General features: G+C 44.3%; 1 protein-coding gene across 1 annotated transcript in view; it reads right to left on the minus strand.

The window, feature by feature from the left end:
- Positions 1-26879, minus strand: part of LOC143768446 (intelectin-1-like) — a 76866-nt gene that overhangs the window by 1736 nt on the left and 48251 nt on the right. Inside the window, exons 5-6 of the mRNA XM_077257125.1 lie at positions 21748-21868; positions 21557-21660 (exon numbers count right to left, since the gene is read on the minus strand). Coding sequence (XP_077113240.1) covers positions 21557-21660; positions 21748-21868 — 225 coding nt within the window. The remainder of the gene's footprint in view (positions 1-21556; positions 21661-21747; positions 21869-26879) is intronic.

Genomic DNA, 26879 nt, shown 5'->3' on the forward strand with positions numbered 1-26879 from the left:
TTGCTTGTTCATTTTGCTCATTATTTCCTTGAAAACGTTTCTCAGTATATGATGAGTTCAGTCCAGCTTGCTTTTATGTGATTTTTCGCTTGCTGGTTAATTCTGGGGTGCAGAGTGCGCCCCTCACATCGTGAGTCGGTGTGGGGGTTCTTGTATTCTCTGCGTGGTTAATTTTTGATAGTTTTTGTTCTGACCGCACAGACTCCTATCTATTTTCTGTCTATCTAGTGTTAGCGGGCCTCATTTGCTAATCCTGTTTTCATTTCTACGTTTGTATTTTCCCCTTAACTCACCGTTATTATTTGTGGGGGGCTATCTAAAACTTTGGGGTTATTTATCTGAGGCAAGTGAGGTCTTTGCTTTCTCTCTAGGGGTAGCCAGTTTCTCAGGCTGTGAAGAGGCGTCTAGGTTTTCAGGTAACGCTCCACGGCTGCCTTTAGTGTGTGTGGATAGGATCAGGATTGCGGTCAGTATAGCTTCCACATCCCCAGAACTTGTCCAACTATTCTGGTTATATGTGTCAGGTCAGTTCGGAGATCCTACCACCGGATCATAACAGTACAGCAGGCCACAAAGTGTTAATGCAGCAGAAGAGGGAGAAGAGAAATTCTAAGGTCATTCTTTTTTTTTTTTTCTCTGCACTGTGTTTAGCCTCTCTCCTCCCCTTAATCTCTGGGTGGTTCTGAATGCAGTTGCAGATATGGACATTCAGAGTCTGTCTTCTAGTGTGGATCATCTCACTGCAAGGGTACAGGGCATTCAGGATTATGTAGTCTGCAGTCCTATGTCAGAGCCTAAAATACCAATTCCTGAGCTGTTCTCCGGAGATAGATCTAGGTTTTTGAACTTTAAGAATAATTGTAAGTTATTCCTTTCTCTGAGACCTCGCTCATCTGGTGATTCTGTTCAGCAAGTTAAAATTGTTATTTCTTTGTTACGTGGTGACCCTCAAGATTGGGCATTCTCTCTGGCGGCAGGAGATCCTGCACTGCTAAATGTGGATGCGTTTTTTCGGGCGCTGGGAGTGCTTTATGAGGAACCAAATCTGGTAGACCAAGCAGAGAAGGTTTTGCTGGCTCTCTCTCAGGGTCAGGATGAAGCAGAGATTTATTGCCAGAAGATTAGGAAGTGGTCTGTGCTCACTCAATGGAATGAGTGTGCCCTGGCGGTGATTTTCAGAAAGGGTCTTTCTGAAGCCCTTAAAGATGTTATGGTGGGGTTCCCAACGCCTGCGGGTCTGAATGAGTCAATGTCTTTGGCCATTCAGATTGATCGGCGTTTGCGGGAGCGCAAACCTGTGCACCATCTGGCGGTATTTTCTGAGCAGAAACCTGAGCCTATGCAGTGTGACAGGATTCTGACCAGAGTTGAACGGCAAAACCACAGACATCAGAATGGGTTGTGCTTTTACTGTGGTGATTCTGCTCATGTTATCTCAGAGTGTTCTAAGCGCACAAAAAGGTTTGCCAAGTCTGTCACCATTGGTACTGTACAACCTAAATTCATTTTGTCTGTTACTTTGATTTGCTCTCTGTCATCCTACCCAGTTATGGCTTTTGTGGATTCAGGTGCTGCCCTGAATTTGATGGATTTGTCATTTGCCAGGCGCTGTGGTTTTATCTTGGAGCCTTTACAATTCCCTATTCCACTAAAGGGAATTGATGCTACACCATTGGCCAAGAATAAACCTCAGTACTGGACTCAAGTGACCATGTGCATGGCTCCTGCACATCAGGAGGTGATTCGCTTTCTGGTGCTACATAATTTGCATGATGTTGTCGTGTTGGGTCTGCCATGGCTGCAGGCTCATAACCCAGTCCTGGATTGGAAAGCAATGTCTGTGTCAAGTTGGGGTTGCCAGGGAATTCATGGCGATGCTCCTTTGGTGTCAATTGCTTCTTCTACTCCTTCTGAAGTCCCTGAATTTTTGTCGGACTACCAGGATGTATTTGATAAGCCCAAATCCAGTGCCCTACCTCCTCATAGGGATTGTGATTGTGCTATAAATCTGATTCCTAGTAGTAAGTTCCCTAAGGGACGACTTTTTAATTTATCTGTACCAGAACATGCCGCTATGCGGAGTTATATAAAGGAGTCCTTGGAGAAGGGGCATATTCGCCCGTCCTCGTCCCCTTTGGGTGCGGGGTTCTTTTTTGTGGCCAAGAAGGATGGTTCTCTGAGACCCTGTATTGATTATCGCCTTCTAAATAACATCACGGTCAAATTTCAGTACCCCTTGCCACTGTTGTCCGATCTGTTTGCCCGGATTAGGGGGGCCAGTTGGTTCACCAAGATAGATCTTCGAGGAGCGTATAATCTTGTGCGCATAAAGCAGGGCGATGAATGGAAAACAGCATTTAATACGCCCGAAGGCCATTTTGGGTACTTGGTGATGCCTTTTGGGCTTTCTAATGCCCCCTCTGTGTTTCAGTCCTTCATGCACGACATCTTCCGAGAGTATCTGGATAGATTTATGATTGTGTACCTGGATGATATTTTGGTCTTTTCTGATGATTGGGAGTCTCATGTGAAGCAGGTCAGGATGGTATTTCAGGTCCTGCGTGCCAATGCCTTGTTTGTGAAGGGCTCTAAATGTCTCTTCGGAGTCCAGAAGGTTTCCTTTTTGGGCTTTATTTTTTCTCCTTCTACTATCGAGATGGATCCAGTCAAGGTCCAGGCTATTCATGACTGGACTCAACCTACATCTGTGAAGAGTCTTCAGAAGTTCTTGGGTGTTGCTAATTTTTACCGTCGCTTTATCACTAATTTTTCTAGTGTGGTTAAGCCTTTGACGGATTTGACCAAGAAGGGTTCTGATGTGACGAATTGGTCTCCTGCGGCCGTGGAGGCCTTTCAGGAGCTGAAACGTCGATTTTCTTCGGCTCCTGTCTTGCGCCAGCCCGATGTCTCTCTTCCTTTCCAGGTCGAGGTTGATGCTTCTGAGATTGGAGCAGGGGCTGTCTTGTCGCAGAGAAGCTCTGATGGCTCTGTGATGAGACCATGTGCTTTCTTTTCAAGGAAGTTTTCGCCTGCCGAGCGGAATTATGATGTTGGTAATCGAGAGTTGTTGGCAATGAAGTGGGCATTTGAGGAGTGGCGACATTGGCTTGAGGGAGCCAAGCATCGTGTGGTGGTCTTGACAGATCACAAGAATTTGACTTATCTCGAGTCTGCCAAACGGTTGAATCCGAGACAGGCTCGATGGTCGCTGTTTTTCTCTCGTTTCAATTTCGTGGTTTCATATTTTCCGGGTTCGAAAAATGTGAAGGCTGATGCCCTTTCTAGGAGTTTTGTACCTGACTCCCTGGAAGTTTCTGAACCAACTGGTGTCCTCAAAGAGGGGGTGATTTTGTCTGCCATCTCTCCTGATCTGCGACGGGTGTTGCAGGAGTTTCAGGCCAATAGACCTGACCGTTGTCCACCGGAGAGACTGTTTGTCCCGGACAGATGGACCAGTAGAGTTATTTCCGAGGTTCATTTTTCGGTGTTGGCGGGTCATCCTGGGATTTTTGGTACCAGGGATTTGGTGGCAAGGTCCTTTTGGTGGCCTTCCTTGTTGCGGGATGTGCGTTCCTTTGTGCAGTCCTGTGGGATTTGTGCTCGGGCCAAGCCTTGCTGTTCTCGTGCCAGTGGATTGCTTTTGCCTTTGCCTGTCCCGAAGAGGCCTTGGATGCATATTTCCATTGATTTTATTTCGGATCTTCCTGTCTCTCAGAGGATGTCTGTCATCTGGGTGGTTTGTGATCGTTTTTCTAAAATGGTCCATTTGGTACCCTTGCCTAAGCTACCTTCCTCCTCCGATTTGGTTCCACTGTTTTTTCAGAATGTGGTTCGTTTACATGGTATTCCGGAGAACATTGTGTCTGACAGAGGATCCCAGTTTGTGTCCAGATTTTGGCGGTCCTTTTGTGCTAAGATGGGCATTGAATTATCTTTTTCGTCGGCCTTCCATCCTCAGATGAATGGTCAAACCGAACGAACTAATCAGACCTTGGAAACTTATTTGAAATGTTTTGTTTCTGCTGATCAGGATGATTGGGTGACTTTTTTGCCTTTGGCTGAGTTCACCCTCAATAATCGGGCTAGTTCTGCTACTTTGGTTTCACCTTTCTTTTGCAATTCTGGTTTTCATCCTCGTTTTTCCTCGGGTCAGGTTGAGCCCTCTGACTGTCCTGGGGTGGATTCTGTGGTGGATAAGTTACAGCAGATTTGGAACCATGGGGTGGACAATTTGACGTCCCAAGAGAAGGCTCAGCGCTTTGCTAACCGCCGTCGCTGTGTGGGTCCCCGACTTCGTGTGGGGGATTTGGTATGGTTGTCTTCTCGTTATGTCCCGATGAAGGTTTCCTCTCCTAAGTTCAAGCCTCGTTTCATCGGTCCTTATAAGATTTTGGAAGTCCTCAACCCTGTGTCATTTCGTTTGGACCTCCCAACATCGTTTGCCATTCATAATGTGTTCCATAGGTCATTGTTGCGGAGATATGTGGTGCCTGTGGTCCCTTCTGTTGATCCTCCTGCTCCGGTCTTGGTCGAGGGGGAGTTGGAGTATGTGGTGGAGAAGATCTTGGATTCTCGTATTTCGAGACGGAAGCTTCAGTACTTGGTGAAATGGAAGGGCTATGGTCAGGAGGATAATTCCTGGGTTGTCGCCTCCGATGTCCATGCGGCCGATTTGGTTCGTGCTTTTCATTCGGCTCGTCCTGATTGGCCTGGGAGCTCTGGTGAGGGTTCGGTGACCCCTCCTCAAGGGGGGGTACTGTTGTGAATTCCATTCTCGGGCTCCCTCCTGTGGTCATGAGTGATACTGTGTGAGTTTGTTCTTGAGCTCCCTCTGGTGGCCTTTAACGATATGGCTGGTCTTGGCTGGGTTCAGCTGCTTCATTTCCTGCTATGCTGGGCCTATTTAATTCAGCTGGACCTTCACTTGTTGCCTGCTGTCAGTGTATTCAGTCCTGTTTCTGAACTCTCCTGAATATTCCTTGTGACCAGTCTCCTGCTGGAAAAGATAAGTTTGCTTGTTCATTTTGCTCATTATTTCCTTGAAAACGTTTCTCAGTATATGATGAGTTCAGTCCAGCTTGCTTTTATGTGATTTTTCGCTTGCTGGTTAGTTCTGGGGTGCAGAGTGCGCCCCTCACATCGTGAGTCGGTGTGGGGGTTCTTGTATTCTCTGCGTGGTTAATTTTTGATAGTTTTTGTACTGACCGCACAGACTCCTATCTATTTTCTGTCTATCTAGTGTTAGCGGGCCTCATTTGCTAATCCTGTTTTCATTTCTACGTTTGTATTTTCCCCTTAACTCACCGTTATTATTTGTGGGGGGCTATCTAAAACTTTGGGGTTATTTATCTGAGGCAAGTGAGGTCTTTGCTTTCTCTCTAGGGGTAGCCAGTTTCTCAGGCTGTGAAGAGGCGTCTAGGTTTTCAGGTAACGCTCCACGGCTGCCTTTAGTGTGTGTGGATAGGATCTGGATTGCGGTCAGTATAGCTTCCACATCCCCAGAACTTGTCCTACTATTCTGGTTATATGTGTCAGGTCAGTTCGGAGATCCTACCACCGGATCATAACAGTGTCTACATTTTCCCCTTAGTCGGTTTTAGGTTAAGTACCTTAGTGTATATATGTGATGCAAGGATAGGTATTTCTGATTTAGGTATCCCCGTTGGTGTATACACTAGGGTTTTTTTAGGGATACAAGGGTGAGCCGTCGAGGAGCGGGGGCGCCATATTGCATTCAAGAGGGTGCCAACCTCCGCAGACAGGTAGGGATCAGATAGGGGTGGATAGGACATAATAGGGATCCCCTACCCCCTGGCCTGTCATTAGTGTATTTCTTGGTGCAGCGGTATCTTTTTTTGTCTGGTGTTTAGTTTTTTTGGAATCTTGTTTTAATTAATCTGAATAAAATGTGATTTTATGGTATCAGTTCTGGCAAATGCCAGAAGGGCCTGTCTGGTCATGGGCTGCCTTGTCTGCTACGTTGTTAACAGAATCGGTGTTCTCAAGACACCATACTGTTAAGAGTTGTGATGGAGCACAAAGTTGCTGACTCAGTCACTTTCCCCAGCAGGCCACGAGTATCATTAGAAATATTGGTCTTGTAGAATATCTTCCTTTCCTCCATCCAGGGTAATATTAGTAATATATCCCATTTGGTTCACGGGGACGGGGACAACATGGGCCTGTGTGATTTCAAATGCCAGGGCTGAATTTCAGTTCCTGTCCATACCTTTATCCTTGTTAAGACAATGACTAGTTGGTTACTTCCGCCGTGTCCTTGTCTGTGTGCTGCATCCCAGTAATCTGCTTACAGGTACAGAGGTTTTGTTGGGGTCAAAGATTGCCTGTGGTGGATGACGAAAGCATGGCACTATGCAGGCTCCATTCTAAGATGTTCCCAACTATATGGGTATGTTTCCACGTTCAGGATTGCATCAGGATTTGGTCAGGATTTTCCATCAGTATTTGTAAGCCAAAACCAGGAGTGGGTGATAAATACAGAAGTGGTGCATGTGTTTCTATTATACTTTTCCTCTGATTGTTCCACTCCTGGTTTTGGCTTACAAATACTGATGTAAAATCCTGACCAAATCCTCATGCAATCCTGAACGTGGACACATACCCTCAAACAAACTTTCTACAGCACCTCATTGTCAGACATTGCTGCTCTCCGATAGTGTGCTAACGAACATAGCAAAGATGCGAAGGATGGTTAGATAGATCAGTGAGAGAACAAGAGGCCTACTTGGGATTGCTATCTAATTGTGGCTGCTCAGTGAGGGAAAGAAAATTGGATTGTGAAGGCAGATCTTTTTTTCTAATATACCGGTACTTTAATTTAAACTTCCCTATCCTTCCTTAACTACACTATCTAACTGCTTTATTTTTTATATTACTTCATCTTTGATGAAGCCTCATTAGAGAATCCCAGCGCATGTTGGGATACCCAAATCAATCACCATCAAGGGGCAGAGGCTGAGGTCAATGCCACAGCCTTTGCCCATTCCCTGAAATAAAGCGTCATGAGTCACCTTCATTTCAGGGCTTGGATGGTCACTGCTCTACGAAGCAGATGTCTGTTGTCAATTCTGATGGGCACTCAGTAGATTCCTATCATTCCGCACTGTTCTTCTCAGTGCACAGTGACAATGCACTCTCTTACTGGCTCTGGTGAGAAGTGATGATACGGCAACAGAGCGCACTGTCATTGCACATTGTAAGTAAAGAATGAGCGAGCAGAGACCAATGCCGCCCCTACAAGTTACGTCATGTAAGAGTTTTGCAGGCCTCCCGTGTAGCTGCTAGGTACCACTGAACTAAATGCTGGACCATAGTCCCACATATCAATGTGCTCATTTCTAGCTATATTCTAACTTTGCAGTAGACCTTGATACATTTGTGGTGGAAGAGAAAAAAATGTGGTGCAAATTTTGTTTATGACCATGTGCACATATTGCATGTTTGATGCATTTTTTTCAGTGCACGTTTGGCACAGAAAATATGCAGTGTTTTGCTGTCCCAGCAAAGTGAATGCATATGTCACTTATTATTTACTAGCAGATATGCAGCAGATTCAATTTTACAGCATGCTAACTATTGCAGTTTTTTTCACCCATACTAATTAGAGGGGAAAAATATGCCAAAAAAATGAATATCAAAAACGAGGCAAAAACAAGTGTATTTTATGCAGCATTTTCCCTGCCAACACATCAGGATTTGCACCAGAACTTTCAGCTGCAAATTCTGAACGTGCACATATAACCTAAGGCCGGGCGCCCACGACCCAGAACTAGCAGAGCTTTGGACACAGCACATGTTCCTTGCATCCAAAGCGCTTCCATCTATTGAACGCAGGTGAATCCGCATGTTCAATACATTCTATTGATGGGGAGACTAGCAAGAGAAATTGACATGCTGTGGTCTGTATTGGGTGCTCCACAGATATTGTCATCAGGGATCTCCTCTGAGAGAATGGAATCACAACCCTAAAAAATAATACATTTGTTGAGTCCATTAGGTTTTATGGATTTTTTGTTGTTATTTTTATGTTTATTTTGATGGTCAGTGCTAATATGGTTAGCTTCCAATTTTTTTGACACTGCCATAATGGGAGACAAAGGCAAGAAGTTAAAGCAAGATCCAGATATTAGAGGGACTGATAATTCATCAGATTCTAGAGGGGCCTCCTTACGGTAATTGTCACACAGAGAAAAATCCTCAAAACTGCATTATTTGTCCATAGAGATCCAGCATTCATTCAATGTAACGAATTTGACTGCTATGCCCAGATCGTCATTGCAAAATGTATTATTTAGGAAATGTGCTTCAAATGGAACGTATCTTTACTAAATTATTCACTTTTTTTATCAAAAAGTTCATTTTCCTTATTTTTGATGTGTTGCACATAGTGTTGAGCGATACCGTCCGATACTTGAAAGTATCGGTATCGGAAAGTATCAGCCGATACCGGCAAAGTATCGGATCCAATCCGATACCGATACCCGATACCAATACAAGTCAATGGGACTCAAGTATCGGACGGTATTCCTGATGGTTCCCAGGGTCTGAAGGAGAGGAAACTCTCCTTCAGGCCCTGGGAACCATATAAATGTGTAAAAGAAAGAATTAAAATAAAAAATATCGCTATACTCACCTGTCCGACGCAGCCGGGACCTCAGCGAGGGAACCGGCAGCGTTGTTTGTTTAAAATTCGCGCTTTTACTTGGTTACGTGAATTCCCGGCTTGTGATTGGTCAGGGCGGCCATGTTGCCGGGACGCGGACCAATCACAGCAAGCCGTGACGAAATTACGTCACGGCTTGCTGTGATTGGTCCGCGTCCCGGCAACATGGCCGCCCTGACCAATCACAAGCCGGGACGTCACTGGAGGCTGGACACGCGCGTTTTTTAAAAAGTGCGCAAGTCCAGCCTCCCGTGACGTCACGGCTTGTGATTGGTTAATGGCGGCCATGTTGCCGGGACGCGGACCAATCACAGCAAGCCGTGACGTAATTTCGTCACGGCTTGCTGTGATTGGTCCGCGTCCCGGCAACATGGCCGCCCTGACCAATCACAAGCCGGGACGTCACTGGAGGCTGGACACGCGCGTTTTTTAAAAAGTGCGCAAGTCCAGCCTCCCGTGACGTCACGGCTTGTGATTGGTTAATGGCGGCCATGTTGCCGGGACGCGGACCAATCACAGCAAGCCGTGACGTAATTTCGTCACGGCTTGCTGTGATTGGTCCGCGTCCCGGCAACATGGCCGCCCTGACCAATCACAAGCCGGGACGTCACTGGAGGCTGGACACGCGCGTTTTTTAAAAAGTGCGCAAGTCCAGCCTCCCGTGACGTCACGGCTTGTGATTGGTTAATGGCGGCCATGTTGCCGGGACGCGGACCAATCACAGCAAGCCGTGACGTAATTTCGTCACGGCTTGCTGTGATTGGTCCGCGTCCCGGCAACATGGCCGCCCTGACCAATCACAAGCCGGGACGTCACTGGAGGCTGGACACGCGCGTTTTTTAAAAAGTGCGCAAGTCCAGCCTCCCGTGACATCACAGCTTGTGATTGGTTAATGGCGGCCATGTTGCCGGGACGCGGACCAATCACAGCAAGCCGTGACGTAATTTCGTCACGGCTTGCTGTGATTGGTCCGCGTCCCGGCAACATGGCCGCCCTGACCAATCACAAGCCGGGAATTCACGTAACCAAGTAAAAGCGCGAATTTTAAACAAACAACGCTGCCGGTTCCTTCGCTGAGGTCCAGGCTGCGTCGGACAGGTGAGTATAGCGATATTTTTTATTTTAATTCTTTCTTTTACACATTTTTACATTAATGTTGTTTCGATACCGATACCCGATATCACAAAAATATCGGATCTCGGTATCGGAAATTCCGATACAGCAAGTATCGGCCGATACCCGATACTTGCAGCATCGGAATGCTCAACACTAGTTGCACAATATTATTGGAAATATTTGAGACTTCTTCCATTTGTTTAAATGGTTGAAGTCTATTAAAGAGGCCTCTGATAGTATGATTCGTTCTACGTACGATATCTCCTCCTTTTTTTCTGAATAAGGAATTAAACATTTTTCTTAGAGAAATTTAAAAACATACTATCCCAGTCTTGTTGAATAATGGAAATTCCAAAACCACCTGCCAGTTTTTTTTTGGACAATCAGTCTTTTCGGATTGCACTCATGTTTTAACCCCTTTCTGACCTCGGACGGGATAGTACGTCTGAGGTCAGAAGCCCCGCTTTGATGCGGGCTCCAGCGGTGAGTCCGCATCAAAGCCGGGACATGTCAGCTGTTTTGAACAGCTGACATGTGCCCGTAATAGGAGCGGGCAGATCGCGATTCTATTAACTAGTTAAATGCCGCTGTCAAATGCAGACAGCGGCATTTAACTACCGCATCCGGCCGGGCGGCCGGAAATGATGGCATCGCCGACCCCGTCACATGATCGGAGCCTGGTCGGCGATGCTGCAGAATAGTAACCATAGAGGTCATTGAGACCTTTATGGTTACCGATCCCCAGCAGCTGTGAGCGCCACCCTGTGGTCAGTGCTCACAGCACACCTGATTTTCTGCTACATAGCAGCGAACAACAGATCGCTGCTATGTAGCAGAGCCGATCGTGCTGTGCCTGCTTCTAGCTTCCCATGGAGGCTATTGAAGCATGGCAAAAATAAAAAAAAGTTAAAAAAATGTGAAAAAAATAAAAAAATATAAAAGTTTAAATCACCCCCCTTTCGCCCCATTCAAAATAAATCAATAAAAAAAACAAACCTACACATATTTGGTATCGCCGCGTTCAGAATCGCCCGATCTATCAACAAAAAAAAGCATTAACCTGATCGCTAAATGGCATAGCGAGAAAAAAATTAGAAACGCAAGAATTAGTTTTTTTTGGTCGACGACATTGCATTAAAATGTAATAATGGGCGATCAAAAGAACGTATCTGCACCAAAATGGTATCATTAAATATGCCAGCTTGGCATTCAAAAAATAAGCCCTCAACCGACCCCAGATCATGAAAAATGGAGATGCTACGAGTATCGGAAAATGGCGCTTTTTTTTTTTTTTTTTTTTTTTTTAAGCAAAGTTTGGATTTTTTTTTCACCACTTAGGTAAAAAATAACCTAGTCATGTTAGGTGTTTATGAACTAGTACTGACCTGGAGAATCATAATGGCAGGTCAGTTTTAGCATTTAGTGAACCTAGCAAAAAAGCCAAACAAAAAACAAGTGTGGGACTACACTTTTTTTTGCAATTTCACCGCACTTGGAATTTTTTTCCGGTTTTCTAGTACACGACATGGTAAAACCAATGATGTCGTTCAAAAGTACAACTTGTCCTGCAAAAAATAAGCCCTCACATGGCCAAATTGATGGAAAAATAAAAAAGTTATGGCTCTGGGAAGGAGGGGAGTGAAAAACGAACACGGAAAAACGGAAAATCCCAAGGTCATGAAGGGGTTAAATATTGATTTAACAAGGCTATTTCCCATAGATCTTTCTTTTCTGAGAACACGCCATTTGCTCCCACACACGGTCTACCAGAAGTTTCGGTTGAGCCTCTGGTTGAGCGTTCTATCACTGTGTCCATTTTTTTGCCTTGCTCCCAAAACAGCATCATCGAATGTGAGTGTTCACAAACAATATATCCTTTTATGGACAATTGTATTCCTGATATTAGCGCAATAATATCACTGTTATTTTAATTCAGGTGCATATTATTTATTTATATGTGAATGTATGTCTCTCATATGTACAGTGATTGATCACGGACATCTAATCTACCAATAAACAAGCATGTCCTCAATACTAGTGCAATCACATTCTTGCAGCGGTGACGTTTGGAATATGACCAGGTTTATGTGTATGTGTATGTCTCTCCCTTGAATGCCTGTATCTTAAAAGGCTGCTTACATCGGAGGCTTATTCTTGCATTTATGTATACAAAACAAGTTGTCTTCCTCCTTTTTTCTAGAGTTACCCTCGCGGTATATATTTACAATTACAACCTGGTTGGTCTGTAGCATTTTAATCTATTCAACAGCCTTTGTTGGGCTCTTGTTTGATTGAAAGTAATTACATATGATATGGTTTGAAGGAAGCGCACTGAAGACAGGCCAACAATTTTATAACTACCCTCACTTTTCTAAAGTATCTTTCTCTAGTAACCCCCCACGACAGCACACCTGGAGGATGTTACCCCTTTCCTAATAGGGACAGGAAATGACAAGAGGTTAAATAACCCCTCCCTCATCCTCCCTTCAGTGTTCTTTCCTGTCCCTACTAGGGATGAAGAGGTCATCCCAGGTGCACTGTGCCGGCAGCGGTCACCGGGGGGTATACAGACAATCTGGCCGGGCAGCTGGGATCAGACTTACGTCCATTCCCTGTCGCTGCTCCCGTCTCCTCCGACTCGGGACTCTCCGCCGCCATTCCGCACCTGCGGGTAAGGTCTGGGGCGTTCTTCGGCTGGAGGCCTCTCGGAGCTCTCCAGCCCTTCTCCTCCTCCGTACACGCGCGCGTGTAGGTACTTCCGGTCTGAAGCCGGCGGCCGGATATGACGTCAGACGCCGGCCGGCTTCTTTGAATCAGGAAGTTCCTCGTGCGTTCCAGCCAGGAACGCTAGGCAGATAGCAGGGAAGACGTCGGCGTCCTCCCCCCACGTACTTCCGGACACCGGAGGAGGAGGTCCTCATGCAGGAGGACAGGTGCTACGTCCGGTCGCCTATATATTCAGGCCCTGGACAGGAAGACATCGCAGGTAGGACCACTGTGTGGTGAAGACTATGGAGATGTCTGCTTCCTCGCGCTCTGCACCTGCAGAACACAGCACCATCCCGGCCCCAGTGAGTAATCTGGCCCCGGGTGTCCATTCCCTGATGTGGGTTGTAGTCTTATGATTCCTTCTCCCCTTCCTTTTTAGGGGGACAAGGAACCCACATCAGGAAGCAAAACAAAAATGACCCGCAAATGCGCAGTCTGTATGAAGAAGCTGTCCTCTTCATATAAAAAATCTTTGTGCAAAGAATGCACAGACAAAATTGTCAGCGAGGAACGGCCATCCCTGATAGAAGAGATTAAAACCTTAATCCAGCAGGAGATTAAAACATCTCTAGCCACTCTTTCCCAACCTACACCATCTCCTAGTGCCCCTCCTGAGGCTAAGAAAAGAAAACTTAATCCACAGGAGGAAGAGCAGGAGGACTCTCAGGGAGAGACATCGGACGAACCCCCAGAGGAGGGTGAATTATCCCTGGACTCTGAGACTGTCCAGCAAGAAAGATACTACTTCTCTTCATCTGATATGGAAGAACTCCTTACGGCTGTAAGGAAAACTATGGAGGTTGAGGAAGAAAAGACGGCCCACTCGGTGCAAGAGGAGATGTTTGGAGGACTTCGTTCTAGGAAGCGTCAGGTGTTTCCTATTCACCAAAACATCCGAGATTTAGTTCTGGACGAGTGGGAATCCCCAGAAAAGAAGCTGACTACTCCAGCAGAAATTAAAGACAGATTTCCTGTAGATGCCGAAACAGCGTCATGCTGGTCAGAAGTCCCAAAAGTTGACGTCCAGATTGCCAGAGTAGCCAAAAAGACCACGCTACCATTCGAGGATGCCTCCCAACTGAGAGACCCTCTGGAACGCAAGATGGACGGACTACTAAGGTAGTCGTGGGAGACGTCAGCATCTTTACTGAGCATCAATTCAGTATCCACTTGCGTTGCTAGATCGATGCATCGCTGGCTGGGACAGCTAGAGGAGCACTTGTCCTCAGGTACTCCAAGAGAAGATATTCTGGCCTCCTTGCCTATCTTCCAGAAAGCAACAGGCTTTTTAGCAGATGCTTCTGCAGAATCCGTGAGAGTGACGGCGAGATCATCCGCACTGTCAAACTCAGTAAGGCGTGCACTCTGGCTAAGATCCTGGTCTGGGGATATGACTTCCAAGATGAGGCTGTGTTCCATTCCTTTTGAAGGAAAGTATATGTTTGGACCAGCCTTGGATGATCTTTTGGAAAAGGCTTCAGACAAGAAAAAGACCTTACCTGAACCTAGAAACCCTAGGAAAAGACCCTTCCGCGCTCAGCAGGGGCATACCCCTCAATACAGAGGGAAGGGTAAAACAGGTCGCTGGAGCTATCCGAAAGGAGGGAAAGACAGGAATCTTTTTCTTTCACAACCCCAAAACCAGAGAAAGCAATGACGCCGTCATAGTGGGGGGTCGGATTTCGAACTTCCTCCCAGTCTGGCAAAAGATCGGGGTGGATCAGTGGACCTTAAAATTGGTCAAAGAGGGGATGAAAATAGAGTTTACATCATACCCCCAAAAAAGAATGAAAACTACAACGTTATCAACACCAAAGCTACAGTCCACCCTGATAACTGGGATAGAAGATCTCTTAATCAACAATGTGATCTCCCCAGTCCCAAAAGACGAAAGAAACAAGGGCCATTATTCCAGCCTATTTCTGATAAGGAAACCAAACGGAACCCATCGGATGATAATCAATCTGAAACCGCTGAATCAATATGTAACCTACAGAAGATTCAGAATGGAGTCCATCAGATCAACAGTACCCTTAATAGGGCAAGACTTCGTCATGGCAACCATCGATTTACAGGACGCATATTACCACGTCCCAGTCCATCCAACCTATCGGAAATTCCTAAGGTTTGCAGTCACCAGCGGAGAAGTTATAGACCACTTCCAGTTCAATGTCCTCCCATTCGGACTATCAGCAGCTCCAAGGATCTTTACAAAGGTCATGTCCGAGGTGATGGCGTACATCAGAAGTCGGCAGATATGCATAATCCCATACCTCGACGACCTCTTGGTAGTGGGCCCCACGGTTCCAATTCTACAGGAACACCTTCAGACAACAGTCCAGATCCTGTCATCCCTGGGTTGGGTGATAAACCCCAAAAAATCAGATATGGTTCCGTCCACAACAAAGATCTTTTTAGGGGTCTTATTAGACTCCCACAGACAAACCTCTTTCTTACCCGAGCAAAAACGGTCCCTGCTTACATCAAAGATAAGAACATTACGGGACAAGAAGTGTGTATCTCTAAGATGGGCCATGTCGGTTCTAGGTACCATGACATCTTGCATCCAGATGGTGGCATGGGCTCAAGCCCACACCAGGATACTTCAGACATTTATTCTGTCAAGCTGGGACGGATCCCCAGGTTCTCTAGACAAAAAGATCCGGATACCACCGTATGTAAAGTCCTCATTAACATGGTGGCTACAAAAAGAGAACCTAATAAGAGGAGTTCCCTGGTTGCAGGTCCCAGCAGTGACCATAACAGTAGATGCCAGTGGAAAAGGTTGGGGAGCCACGGTAGACCAGCACATATTCCAGGGATCCTGGTCAGCCGAAATAGCACAAAAATCCTCAAATTTCAAAGAGCTAAAGGCAGTGGAAGAAGTCCTCAAAACAGCGGTAATTCTTGTACAAAATTCCCACATAAAAATATACTCAGACAACATGACAACAGTTGCCCACCTTCGCCACCAGGGAAGTACAAGACACGAAGATCTAAAGACAATATCAGCAAGAATATTTTCGTGGGCCGAAGAACATGTTCTCTCCATATCCGCCCTACATATAAAAGGGGAGATAAACGTACAAGCCGACTTCTTGAGCAGAACAGAGGTCCATCCAGGGGAATGGAGCCTAAACCCAGAAGTCTTTCAGATACTAGTCAAAAGATGGGGTCAGCCAGAAGTGGACTTGTTCGCAAACAGCCAGAACACAAAGGTAGACCAGTTCTTCTCGCTAGATCCGATGAATCCGGGGTTAGCTGTGGACGCATTGGTCCAGCCATGGACATTCACGCTAGCATACGCTTTCCCGCCATTGCCAGTCCTACCAAAAGTCCTGCAGAAAATAAGGGCAGAAAAACTCAAGGTGATCCTAGTGGCTCCACTTTGGCCCAAAAGAGGTTGGTTCGGGGCCCTCATCAGTCTAAAGATAGATGGGCCAATAGCACTTCCACCGGTCAAAGACCTTCTCTACCAGGGGCCAATACTGCATCCAGATCCCGAGAGGCTACACCTAAATGCCTGGCTTCTGAATTCTCAATTTTGAGAACTAGAGGACTATCAAAGAGGGTAATTAAAACATTACAAAAGAGCCGCAAAACGGTTACTAATTCTATTTACCATAAGATCTGGAAGACGTTCATCACATGGTGTGCTCCTGAACAACCTAACCCAGATAAGCCAAACCTAGCCAAGATCCTGGATTTTCTACAAGATGGGCTAGAGAAGGGTCTCAGACCCAGCACCCTCAAGGTACAAGTAGCAGCCTTGAGCTCCTATTTTGACCAGTCTTTAGCGGAACATAGATGGGTAAGAAGATTCATGACGGCGGCATCCCGCATATCTCCAAGACCCATAAATATAGTTCCATCCTGGGACCTGAATATAGTCCTGAAAGGACTTACACTGCCACCGTTTGAACCCTTATCTTCCATAACCATGGATAAACTCGCTTGGAAGACCACCTTCCTAGTAGCCATAACAACAGCCAGAAGAGTGGGTGAACTACAAGCCCTATCAATCAATGAGCCCTACATGAAGATTCTTCAAGACAGGCTTATCTTGCGATTAGACCCATCCTTTCTCCCAAAGGTAGTCTCCGATTTCCACAAATCGCAGGAGATAATTCTTCCATCTTTCTATCAAGAACCAAAGGATGAGGAAGAGGAACATTTCCATACCTTGGATGTTCGAAGAATGGTACTCTATTATCTTCATGCATCAGAGAAGTTTAGGAAAGATCAAAATCTGTTTATTCATCTTCTCGGCCAGAATAAAGGGAAGAAGACTTCCAGATCCACAATTGCAAATTGGATAAAACGAGCAATCCTGGAGGCTTATCAAATTCAAGGCCTTCCACCACCAGGAAAGCTCACAGCCCATTCTACTAGAGCAACAGCTGTCTCCTGGGCCGAGAAAGCCAGTGCTTCCATCGAGCAAATTTGCAGAGCGGCTACGTGGTCCTCGGTCCATACGTTCTCCAAACATTACAGGCTTGACCTGATGTCAAAAGAAGACTTAGCCTTCGGAGAAAAAGTCCTTAGTGCTGTAGTCCCTCCCTAAAAATTACTCTTGGGTACTGCTCCAGGTGTGCTGTCGTGGGGGGTTACTAGAGAAAATAGAATTATTCTTACCGTTAATTCGGTTTCTAGTAACCCACCACGACAGCAGGAGTAATCCCTCCCTTTGCTTAATATACGTTCTGAAAAGAATAAATATAATTTGAAGCATTCATTCTCCTGTGGTCCTTTATAATAACACTGAAGGGAGGATGAGGGAGGGGTTATTTAACCTCTTGTCATTTCCTGTCCCTATTAGGAAAGGGGTAACATCCTCCAGGTGTGCTGTCGTGGTGGGTTACTAGAAACCGAATTAACGGTAAGAATAATTCTATTTTTTGATACCCAATGGTTTGCTATTTCAGTGTCTAATATCTATTTTTTTGCTTTTTTGTCATCTTGCTGCTTTCTTGTTTTTTGTGTTTCATCTTTAGTAAATAGTCACTTAGCGCAGTGACATACTTTTTTCAGTTTTTTTTCCTCTGCCTATTTACACCACCAGGGGTGTTCAATGCTGCTTTGCTGCTTTAAGTAGTATCTTTTGAAGTGTGAGTGAGCACGGGTGTTATTACATTTTTATTGTCTTGCTAATTGCCTATTATTTCTATCTTTTATCTGTGCCATTTGCATAACAGCAAGAGAAATTAATTCACAATGAGTGTTGCTTCAAAACTGGATAGGTTGTGTCACGAGTTTACCAGGACAGAGAGGAGCCAGAACACCACAGCCTCTGATTTCTCCTAATCCTGCACTGATTAGAAGCATTTCATCTTCTTATTAAATGGTATAAATTTATTTTGGCAGTGCAGGGGTTAATTGGCTCAGTTGAGAGCTCCTGGAGCTTAAGGCTCTCAGCTGTGCACTGTTAGCACTCCCATCTCCTATATAATTTGGGTCCTGGCTAGCGCTCATTGTCAGAGTAGTTTATGCTGCATGGCTGGAAGTTGTTGTTGGTTATTATTGGAGAAGGTGTTTGGTGGATTTATCTGTGACTGTTGCTATGTTTTTAGTGATTGATAATTCCCTTTCTTCTCTCACTTTGATTTCACCCCAACCTCCACTCCTCATTGTATTCCTCTGTTATATGTGTGAGCATATTTGTCTGGTATTTTTTGTTACCCCTTGTTACTACTTTGTTATTCTGGCAGGTGCACTACGGTATACTACTGCTCCCCTCTTCCCAGAGTGGGGGAAGGGTACAGACTGAGGGCAGATTCAGCAGCTAAGGCAAGGTAAATGGCCCCAGCATCTTCACCATGAGAAGTAATCCAGGGAGCAGGGTGAGCTAGGGTGCCCTATAGCATTAGGGACAGGTAAGGAACCCCTGGTCCCAGAACACCCGACAACAGAGTGGCAAATTTGTTGTTTTTTGTGAGGTCTGTAAGCTATACTTCAGATTACATCCTTGTTCCTCAGAAACCCTGGAGCAGCAGGTGAGGATAATAATCTCGCTCCTTCAGGGTGACCCTCAAGCATGGGCATTCTTTCTCCCATATGACTCCCAGTCACTCCAGATGGTGGAGAAATTTTTTCTGTTGCTGGGTCATATCTATGACAACCCCATCCACGTCAGCTTCAGCAGGGAGACCGGCGGGCAGAAGAGTATTGCTCTGAGTTTTGGGAGTGGTCCACTGACACTAAGTGGAATGACACCGCACTCCGTAGCCAGTTCTGTGAAGGGCTAACAGTAAGGGTAAAGGATGCCTTAGCCCTGTATGAGACTCCAGTTTCCCTTGAGGCAGCCATGTCTGAGTATCCAGGTGGATTGTCATCTTCATCAGAGACATAAAGAGACACCCCAATGTGCGAGAAATCCGAGGCCAAGGGAAATGTGGTCTGAGTCATCTATGGAATCCATGCAGTTGAATAGGGCAACTCATTCTGGAATGCAGTCTGCTTCACGCAACGGGGGAGTATGTTTTTACTATGGTAAAAAGGGCCATTTTGTGGGCATATGTTCTTCCCTTTCTCACTGTAAACAGCCACCGAAAAACTAAGGAGTTCGAGTTGCGAGGGAAGGTTAGCAAGTGTACATATCTCCTACTTGGGTAGGACACATTTCTTTTTGCCGGCTGAAATCGATCTGGGCAAAAATAAGGTGATTATTTCTGCCTTTCTGGAAAGTGGGGCGGGGTTTAACTTGATTGACGCTAGGTTTGTCCAGTCCAGGACCTCAAACCACATACACTGTCTAGCTCTACACCCATAATCGCCATTGATTCCGCATCCTTGAGACAGGGGTATTTTACTCAAGCTGTCTAGGGGTTACATCTACAGTTAGGGGCCATGCACTCTCCTGTTGTTCTTGGTCTTCCTTGGCTCACTCTGCACAACCCTGTGGTAAATTGGCTGACTCGGAAGGTGGCATAGTGGAGTGAATATTGTCAAGGATACTGCTTGGGCACCCGGCTTGCAAGGGAGGATACCCAGTCTGTGCCTAACTACTTGTTTGACATTGGGGATGTGTACTCAGAGCAGGGGTGCCAAGAACTTCCTCCCCATCATTCTTATAACTGCACCGTAAATCTTGTCCTTGGGGACAAGCTGCCAAAGAGCAGACTATATACTATCTATGGTCCAGAGAGCCAGGCCATGTAGGACTTTATCGTGGAAAGTTTGGCAAAGTGTCATACCAGATCATTCTCACCCTGCATTGCTGCAGGGGTCATTCTTTGTAAATAAGAAAGATAACGGGTTACGCCCCTGCCTAGATTTCTGTGAGCTCAATCAGATCACGGTCCTTGATCCAAATCAGCTCACTTTCAACACGGACGTCTTTAATCAGATAGTAGGAGCAAATTGGTTTTCTAAACTCGATCTCAAGGGGGCGTATAATCTCATTTGTATTAAAGTGGGGGATGAGTGGAAAACAGCTTTCAATATGATTAGAACTGAAATATTGCTTTGGATGGCCATTGAAAAAACTTTTGTTCACTTACTGCAATATAAAAGTGCCAAGTTTCTCTTTCTTATTATATGGACTGGATCCCTACTCAAGTGCTATGTTCTCCTTTAAACGGAGTGCCATATATATCTACAGTTTCTTAAGGGCCAAATCATTATTACTTTTTTGCCATTTTTGTCTAGGTTTGTGCTTTTTTTATTTGCAACTTATTTTTTCCATTTGCATTTTTTTTAATCCCTTCCCAACCCAGGGATTTAATCTTTTTGCATTTTTGTTTCCGCCCCGTCTTCCAAGTACCATAACTTTTTTATACACAAGTCAACAAAGCTGTATGACCAAAATTTAAGTATGTAGATGTGCAGAGCTGGTAGAGAAATACCCCAAAAGTCTTGCAGCAGTAATTGCAGTGAAAGGTGGCCCTACAAAGTATTGACTCAGGAGGCGGAATACAAATGTACGTCACAATTTTCAGATTTACATTTTTAAAATAATTAGAAAATCATGTATCATTTCTTTTATACTTCAAAAATACTTGCTACTTTGGGTTGGTATATCATATAAAACCCAACAAAATATATTTAAGTTTGTGGGTGTAAGGTGAAAAAATATGATAAATTTCATTCTAAGTGTATTTTTTATTTATTTATTTTTAATTCTGCTATAGAGGGGTTATTATATATATTTGTTTGCTTTTTTTTAACTTTTTTTAGTTCTTCGTTGTGGCCGGGCTTTAGGCTTTCCAAATGTTGTTTCTGAGTTATCATTTGCAACTTTTCAAAAAGTTGAGAAAATGCCCCCTTTAGGCAATTTTTTATACAATGCTTACAACGTTTTCCAAAATGTGTGTCTTTTGGTTCTAAAAAGTTATAAAAAAAAACGATAAATGCAAAAATAAATACCATTTTTGACTTTGCACGAAATTTATGAAGTACGTGCACCATTTTTAAGAATTTTAGCAAAAACAACAGATGCCACAAAATAAAATAAAACAAATTTTCCCAGAGGAGCATTGCAGCTTTAAGTCTCCTCATCTCGGCATGCTTAGCATGTCACTCTCCGCAAGGAGAAACGATTCTTCTTGTATATCGGTCAGACGCCTCTCACTCAGCCAAGCCAGATCTCCACTTTGCACTGACGAGGGGCAGTACCCCGAAACACAGTGTCTGCAAATTGAGATTCTGGTTTGGCTTTTATCCTAAGTCATGTGACAAGGCTCGTTAAAGGGTCCATATTGACTTTTAGGATTGCTACTTCCAATAGGTGGCACTAGAGTTCTAGTCCTCTTCCTCTCTGAAGAGAAAATTTACAAAATAAATAAGAAAAGTAACTTAGATAACAATATATCATTTGCATTTTTTATAAGTGTAGGTTTAAGAATATTTGGCAGCTTGTGGTGAACCATTCAATTTAATAAGGGTTGCTGACATAGGAATTTAATTTATGGTACTTCATTTGCATATGTCAAAAAAGCAAGGACCAAAGTATTTATTAAAAACTTTATGTGATGCATTATTAATACTTACATGTTCTGCATTGCATGCCGTCACCTTTATACCTGGACACAACGCCAGAGGCGCTCTTTCATTATTAATAACTCGGAACTGGACATAACCCCCAATTAACTCCTCTGCAGAAAATACAGAAAATGTGATTAAAGTTCATATTCATGAACATAACTTCCGTCATCTTGTGGTACAATTGAATGTTTTCTTACTTTGTCCATTTGGTGAAAAATATGATTTTGACTTCTCAGCACTGCCGTAGTCATACACAACAGGAAAAGCGGGTCCATTATTTGTGGGGCAGGCTCCAACATTGTACACCACTGGGTATTTCTGTGAGAAGATCAAGCAAATATTTTTTAGGAATCAAGTAAAATGTTAAGTTTATGTGTACCCTATCTAGTATTTCTTGTTCATTCTAATTTGTCAAGGTTTTGATAAATGTGGTTAATAATCCTTGTGTGCAAAATGAATAGATAGAGTAAAGTGGCACTGGCAACAGATGGGGTAGCAAAAGAAATAAAATATAATTCAAGTCTAAGAATATGGTAGACACTAACAGCAGGACAGCCAGCACGGCTACTAGCCGTGCAGGCAATATTACTACCAAACGTATGTCACATATCATACAACAAAGAGAAACGGAGTTCATGTCCAGAAAAATTACATCATATTTTATTAATTTTACAACAATACCAATAAATTACCAACGACATATAACAATACAATTTAGATAAAAATCAGAATAGTCAAAGATGGAAGGTAGCACAGACAAAAACCGGTGCAGCGCCCAGATTGGTGCAATTTACATAAAAAATCACCTGCACAGTGCAAATTGTAGCAGAGGTATGAATCGCCCCCTGACGAAGCCGACGCGAAACGCGCGTTGGGGCAACGGTGCGGTCCGGTTCTGGTGCCAGTGTGTGGGTAAGGATTCGGGGTGGGGATTTATGGCTTAAATATTGAGATAAGAGTCAGTGTACAGGGCTCACAACACTGTTGTATACCGCTCCCCATGTCCCCCGGATTCATACCTCTGCTACAATTTGCACTGTGCAGGTGATTTTTTATGTAAATTGCACCAATCTGGGCGCTGCACCGGTTTTTGTCTGTGCTACCTTCCATCTTTGACTATTCTGATTTTTATCTAAATTGTATTGTTATATGTCGTTGGTAATTTATTGGTATTGTTGTAAAATTAATAAAATATGATGTAATTTTTCTGGACATGAACTCCGTTTCTCTTTGTTGTATGATATTTGCTTTGGGAGTGTCCTTATTGTAACTTAAATGTCTTCCCGATTGACTCCCCCACTGTGGCTGTGAGCATGTGGAAGAATGTCATTGTGTTTTTTTCTTCCTTTTTGGGCTTGTTCTATCAAACGTATGTCACATCTAGCCTTCTTTGCCTCTGGAAGCAAAATGGTGAGGAGGAAGTGGAGAGCATAATATAATATATGGCTCTTCACTCATCTCAGTTCCAGCAGGAATATGTTACCCCTGACAGTGACACAGTCAGTTTGAGCCAGTGTTCTGCACAGCACACCAGGGTTGATTGATTTGAATAGGAGGCGGATGTGCACCATGTTGGCCACTACCAGAAGACTGAGCAGCTCGGCAAGTGAGCACTTCAGGCTGGTGACCGACGACAGCACCAATAACAGCTGATCGACGTAAGTGCCAGGTGTCAGATGCCGGCTGATTAGACATTGATGACCTATCCTAAGAAAAGGTCATCAATGTAAAAGTAGTGTTTAATAGTGATACTGCCCACATCTAATCAGTACAAAGGTTACTGATTGGTCTAATGATGGTTGGAAATAACAACTCCCAGCATCTCATTATTATTGTTAAGGTCATTATGGTATTTGCAGGTTCATGCAATTCAACTGTATATGGCAGGGGCTGAACTGACTGGTTATGGTTCTGGTAATGTATTACTGTACTGATGGTGGTACTAGTGATGTATTGATATACTGATGATGATGCTGGCAATGTATTTATGTACTGATAGTAGTTTTAGTAGGAAATTATGAATCTTGAATTTACTATAGTTTATTCATGTATATGTCCTTTAATGCTGTAATGTCTATTGTCTGTACAAGGTCCCTCTATAATTTGTAAAGCGCGTCAGAATATGTTGGCACTATATAAATAAAATTATTATTATTATTATTATTAATGATTAATGTAATTTTGTATACATTAGGTGATAGTCACGTGGAGAATGCTATTTAATCGTGATTTAAAAAAGTCATTTAGGAAAGTCAGTGTGTGCTTGAGAAAAGGGGAACATCCCCCGAAATGTTGCATAGTGCATAGTGAGACGCTTATTCAACCTCCACCTTGCAGCATCTCAGAATAGTGAAAAAGGTCTGAAGATGGCTAGATTTGAAGATTGGTGAAAAATTCTATGCTGAATTTACACAAAATGATGATTATGTTGAAAGTCCATTTAATTATAAATTGTACATGCATTTATTACAATGGAAAGAGATATATACAACAAAGAAGTAGTGTTGTGTGTTTCTTGTTTAAACGGTGTTATGAATGGGACTCCTCACACTGGGACACACTTTTTGCACTGAGCTCTGAGGTGGCTTTTTTTTTATTAAGCTAGGTTTTGGTGATATATTCATGTATTGATGGTGGTTCTGGTGATGTATACATGTAGTGATGTAGTTGTGAAAATATATTAATGTCAGAATGGTGGTTTTGGTGATGGATTTGTGTACTAATGATGGATCTATTGATGCAGTCATAGGCTGATGATGGTGCTAGGGAAATATTCATGGTTCTGTGTGTGTATGTGGATCGCCCCACCAGGGCAGCTGGGTACTCAGTACTGGGTCCTTCGGTTCACGGATGTCATGGTGGCTGACCCAGTCCGTGGCCCTGGGACGTCCGTGTAAAAGGGAAAGGTCTTAAAAGGGGAAATGTTTGTGACGCCACCTGTGGTATTCGGTCAGGGTGACCGACGATGCCTTAAGGGGTCCACTGGGGTGATGATGTTGCAGCTATATGGTATACCTTCCCACAGGTGAAGTGTATCCCCAGGGCTTCCCAGTGTGTAGATGGTGGATGGTGAGAGGCGCAGTGAAGAACGAGGACAGAAGGTTGCAGTCTCTTTACCTTTACTCAGGGCTTCAGCATCCACAGTCCAGAGCACCAGATCACAGGGCAGGCAGAGTCCAGCCGGTTTGGAGGCAAGTCCAGAGTCCCCTTGTCCAGGTTGAAATCAGTAGCCTTCCTCTAGTGCCATGGTCTTGTAGTCCCCTACTGCTAAGCTTCTCATAAGGTCCTCACAGATGTTGTAGATGTTATGTCTCTCTCTCTCTGTTCCCCGGATAGGATAGGACAAACCCGTATGACCGGTGGCTTGAGGTGTTTTACAGGGAGTCTATCATGCCCCAGCCTCTAAGTGATGCCTCCTTGCCTCCTGGGTGTAGGCGGGACAGGTAACGTGAAATTAGCTGTCCTGCCGGTCTCTGGAGCAAGGCATAAAGCGTTGTTGCTCCCTCGGTGTGCTGGCAACCGGGATCCTGCACCTCAAAGGAGGCAGCCTGTGTAGGGCTGTTCCCCTCTTGGTGTTCACTCCTTTGCTACGACTTCTTTTCACCCTCTCTGCAATACAGTTCTCCTTCAGTGTCTCTTTCTAGGTGCTGCAGCTCTCAGGGCATGCACAGCTCTGTGTCCTTCTTTCTTGATCTCTGACAGGATCCCACCCCTATAAAGGACCAACTAACAGACCTCCTGTCTGTAGCTCTGTCAGGAACTAACAAACTTGTCCTTCAGGCCACCAGTTTTACCAATGTGAGGAGTACCCTAATAGGAGCAGAGCTCCCCCTGGGGGCCTGGAGTGTGAAATGTGTTGCATGTTTGAGATAACTGGATGCAGTTGTCCTCCTTTGCCTCCAAACGTAATATCACTCTCCCCTAGAGGAAAATGACATTACTGCAATGACCAGGACCCTGGGGCGCTGCATATGTACTCTCCATACTTGTGCATGTTCTTTGTGCATGTACATATATCTGGTTTGTCAATATAAATGTGTATGTGCTATGTATACATATGTGTGTATGTATGTGCTATGTGTGCTATGTGTATATAAATTCATATGTGTGTATGAGCTCTTTGTAAATAGATGTGTGTATGTATTTGCTTTGTGTATATACAAATGTGTGTATGTCTGTGTTCTGTGTATGTAAATAAATGTTGGTCCTGTTTGGTGGCCATTTGTTGCTATATTTTTGTGCTGGTGGGGTGGCGCGGTCTGAAGATACCGGGCCATCTGCCCTGCCTGTGCATTGCCACTGTGGCAATGGTCGGTGCGCGGCTCCGCTCCATTAGGGCAGTAGGGACCCACTACGAGGTTTGCCGTGATGTGGCAGTGGGCTTCATACAGTCTGATCAGAATGTTAAACTGAGAACCTCATGTTCAGTTATATATATTTTTGCCTAGCGGCATTAGATCATTGTATGATTTTTGGAGGTCATCCCCTTTTTTTCAGCAAATAAATATATATGTATATGTGTGCTCTGTGTAAATACTCATTTGTGTGCACATGCTATGTGTATATACAGGGGGGGTCATTTATGTGGATACACCTGGGTGGGACATTTATAAAGTTGCATCCAAAATGGCCAACTTCAAAATGGCCGCCATGGTCACCACCCATCTTGAAAAGTGTTCCCCCTTCCATATACTAATGTGCCACAAACAGGAAGTTGATATCACCAAATATTCCCATTTTATTTTGGTGTATCCATATACATGGCCCACCCAGGTGTATCCATATAAATGGCCCACCCTGTACATGTGTACATCTGTATGTACATATATGTGTGTATATGCATCTATGTGTGTATGTATGTGCTGTTTGTATGCATATGAGTGTATGTGTGAGTTCTGTGTAAATACACATATGTGTGTATTTATGTGCTTTATGTATAAACATACAGAGGTACAGAAAGGTTTGGGCACCATGGGTCAAAATTACTGCTAATATGGACACAAGCAAATCGAAGGTCAAATGATCTTTATTTATACAAGTATATGTATGTGCTCTATATGCTTATTGCATTTGCGTGTGTTTTATATGTATTTATGTTTCATATGATCTGCATGCTGGCTCAGTGGTTAGCACTGTATCTTTGCAGCGCTGGGGTCATGGGATCAAATCTCACCACGGACAACACCTGAAAGCAATTTGTGTGCCCTCCCTGTGTTTATATGAGTTTTCTCTCACACTGTAAAGACATGCTGACAAGTTATTTAGATTGTGAGCCTCCATTGAGGGCAGTGGTGATAATGTCTGTACAGTGCTGTGGAATGTGATAGTG

This window comes from Ranitomeya variabilis, chromosome 4 (genome assembly GCF_051348905.1).
Source record: "Ranitomeya variabilis isolate aRanVar5 chromosome 4, aRanVar5.hap1, whole genome shotgun sequence".
NCBI lineage: Eukaryota > Metazoa > Chordata > Amphibia > Anura > Dendrobatidae > Ranitomeya > Ranitomeya variabilis.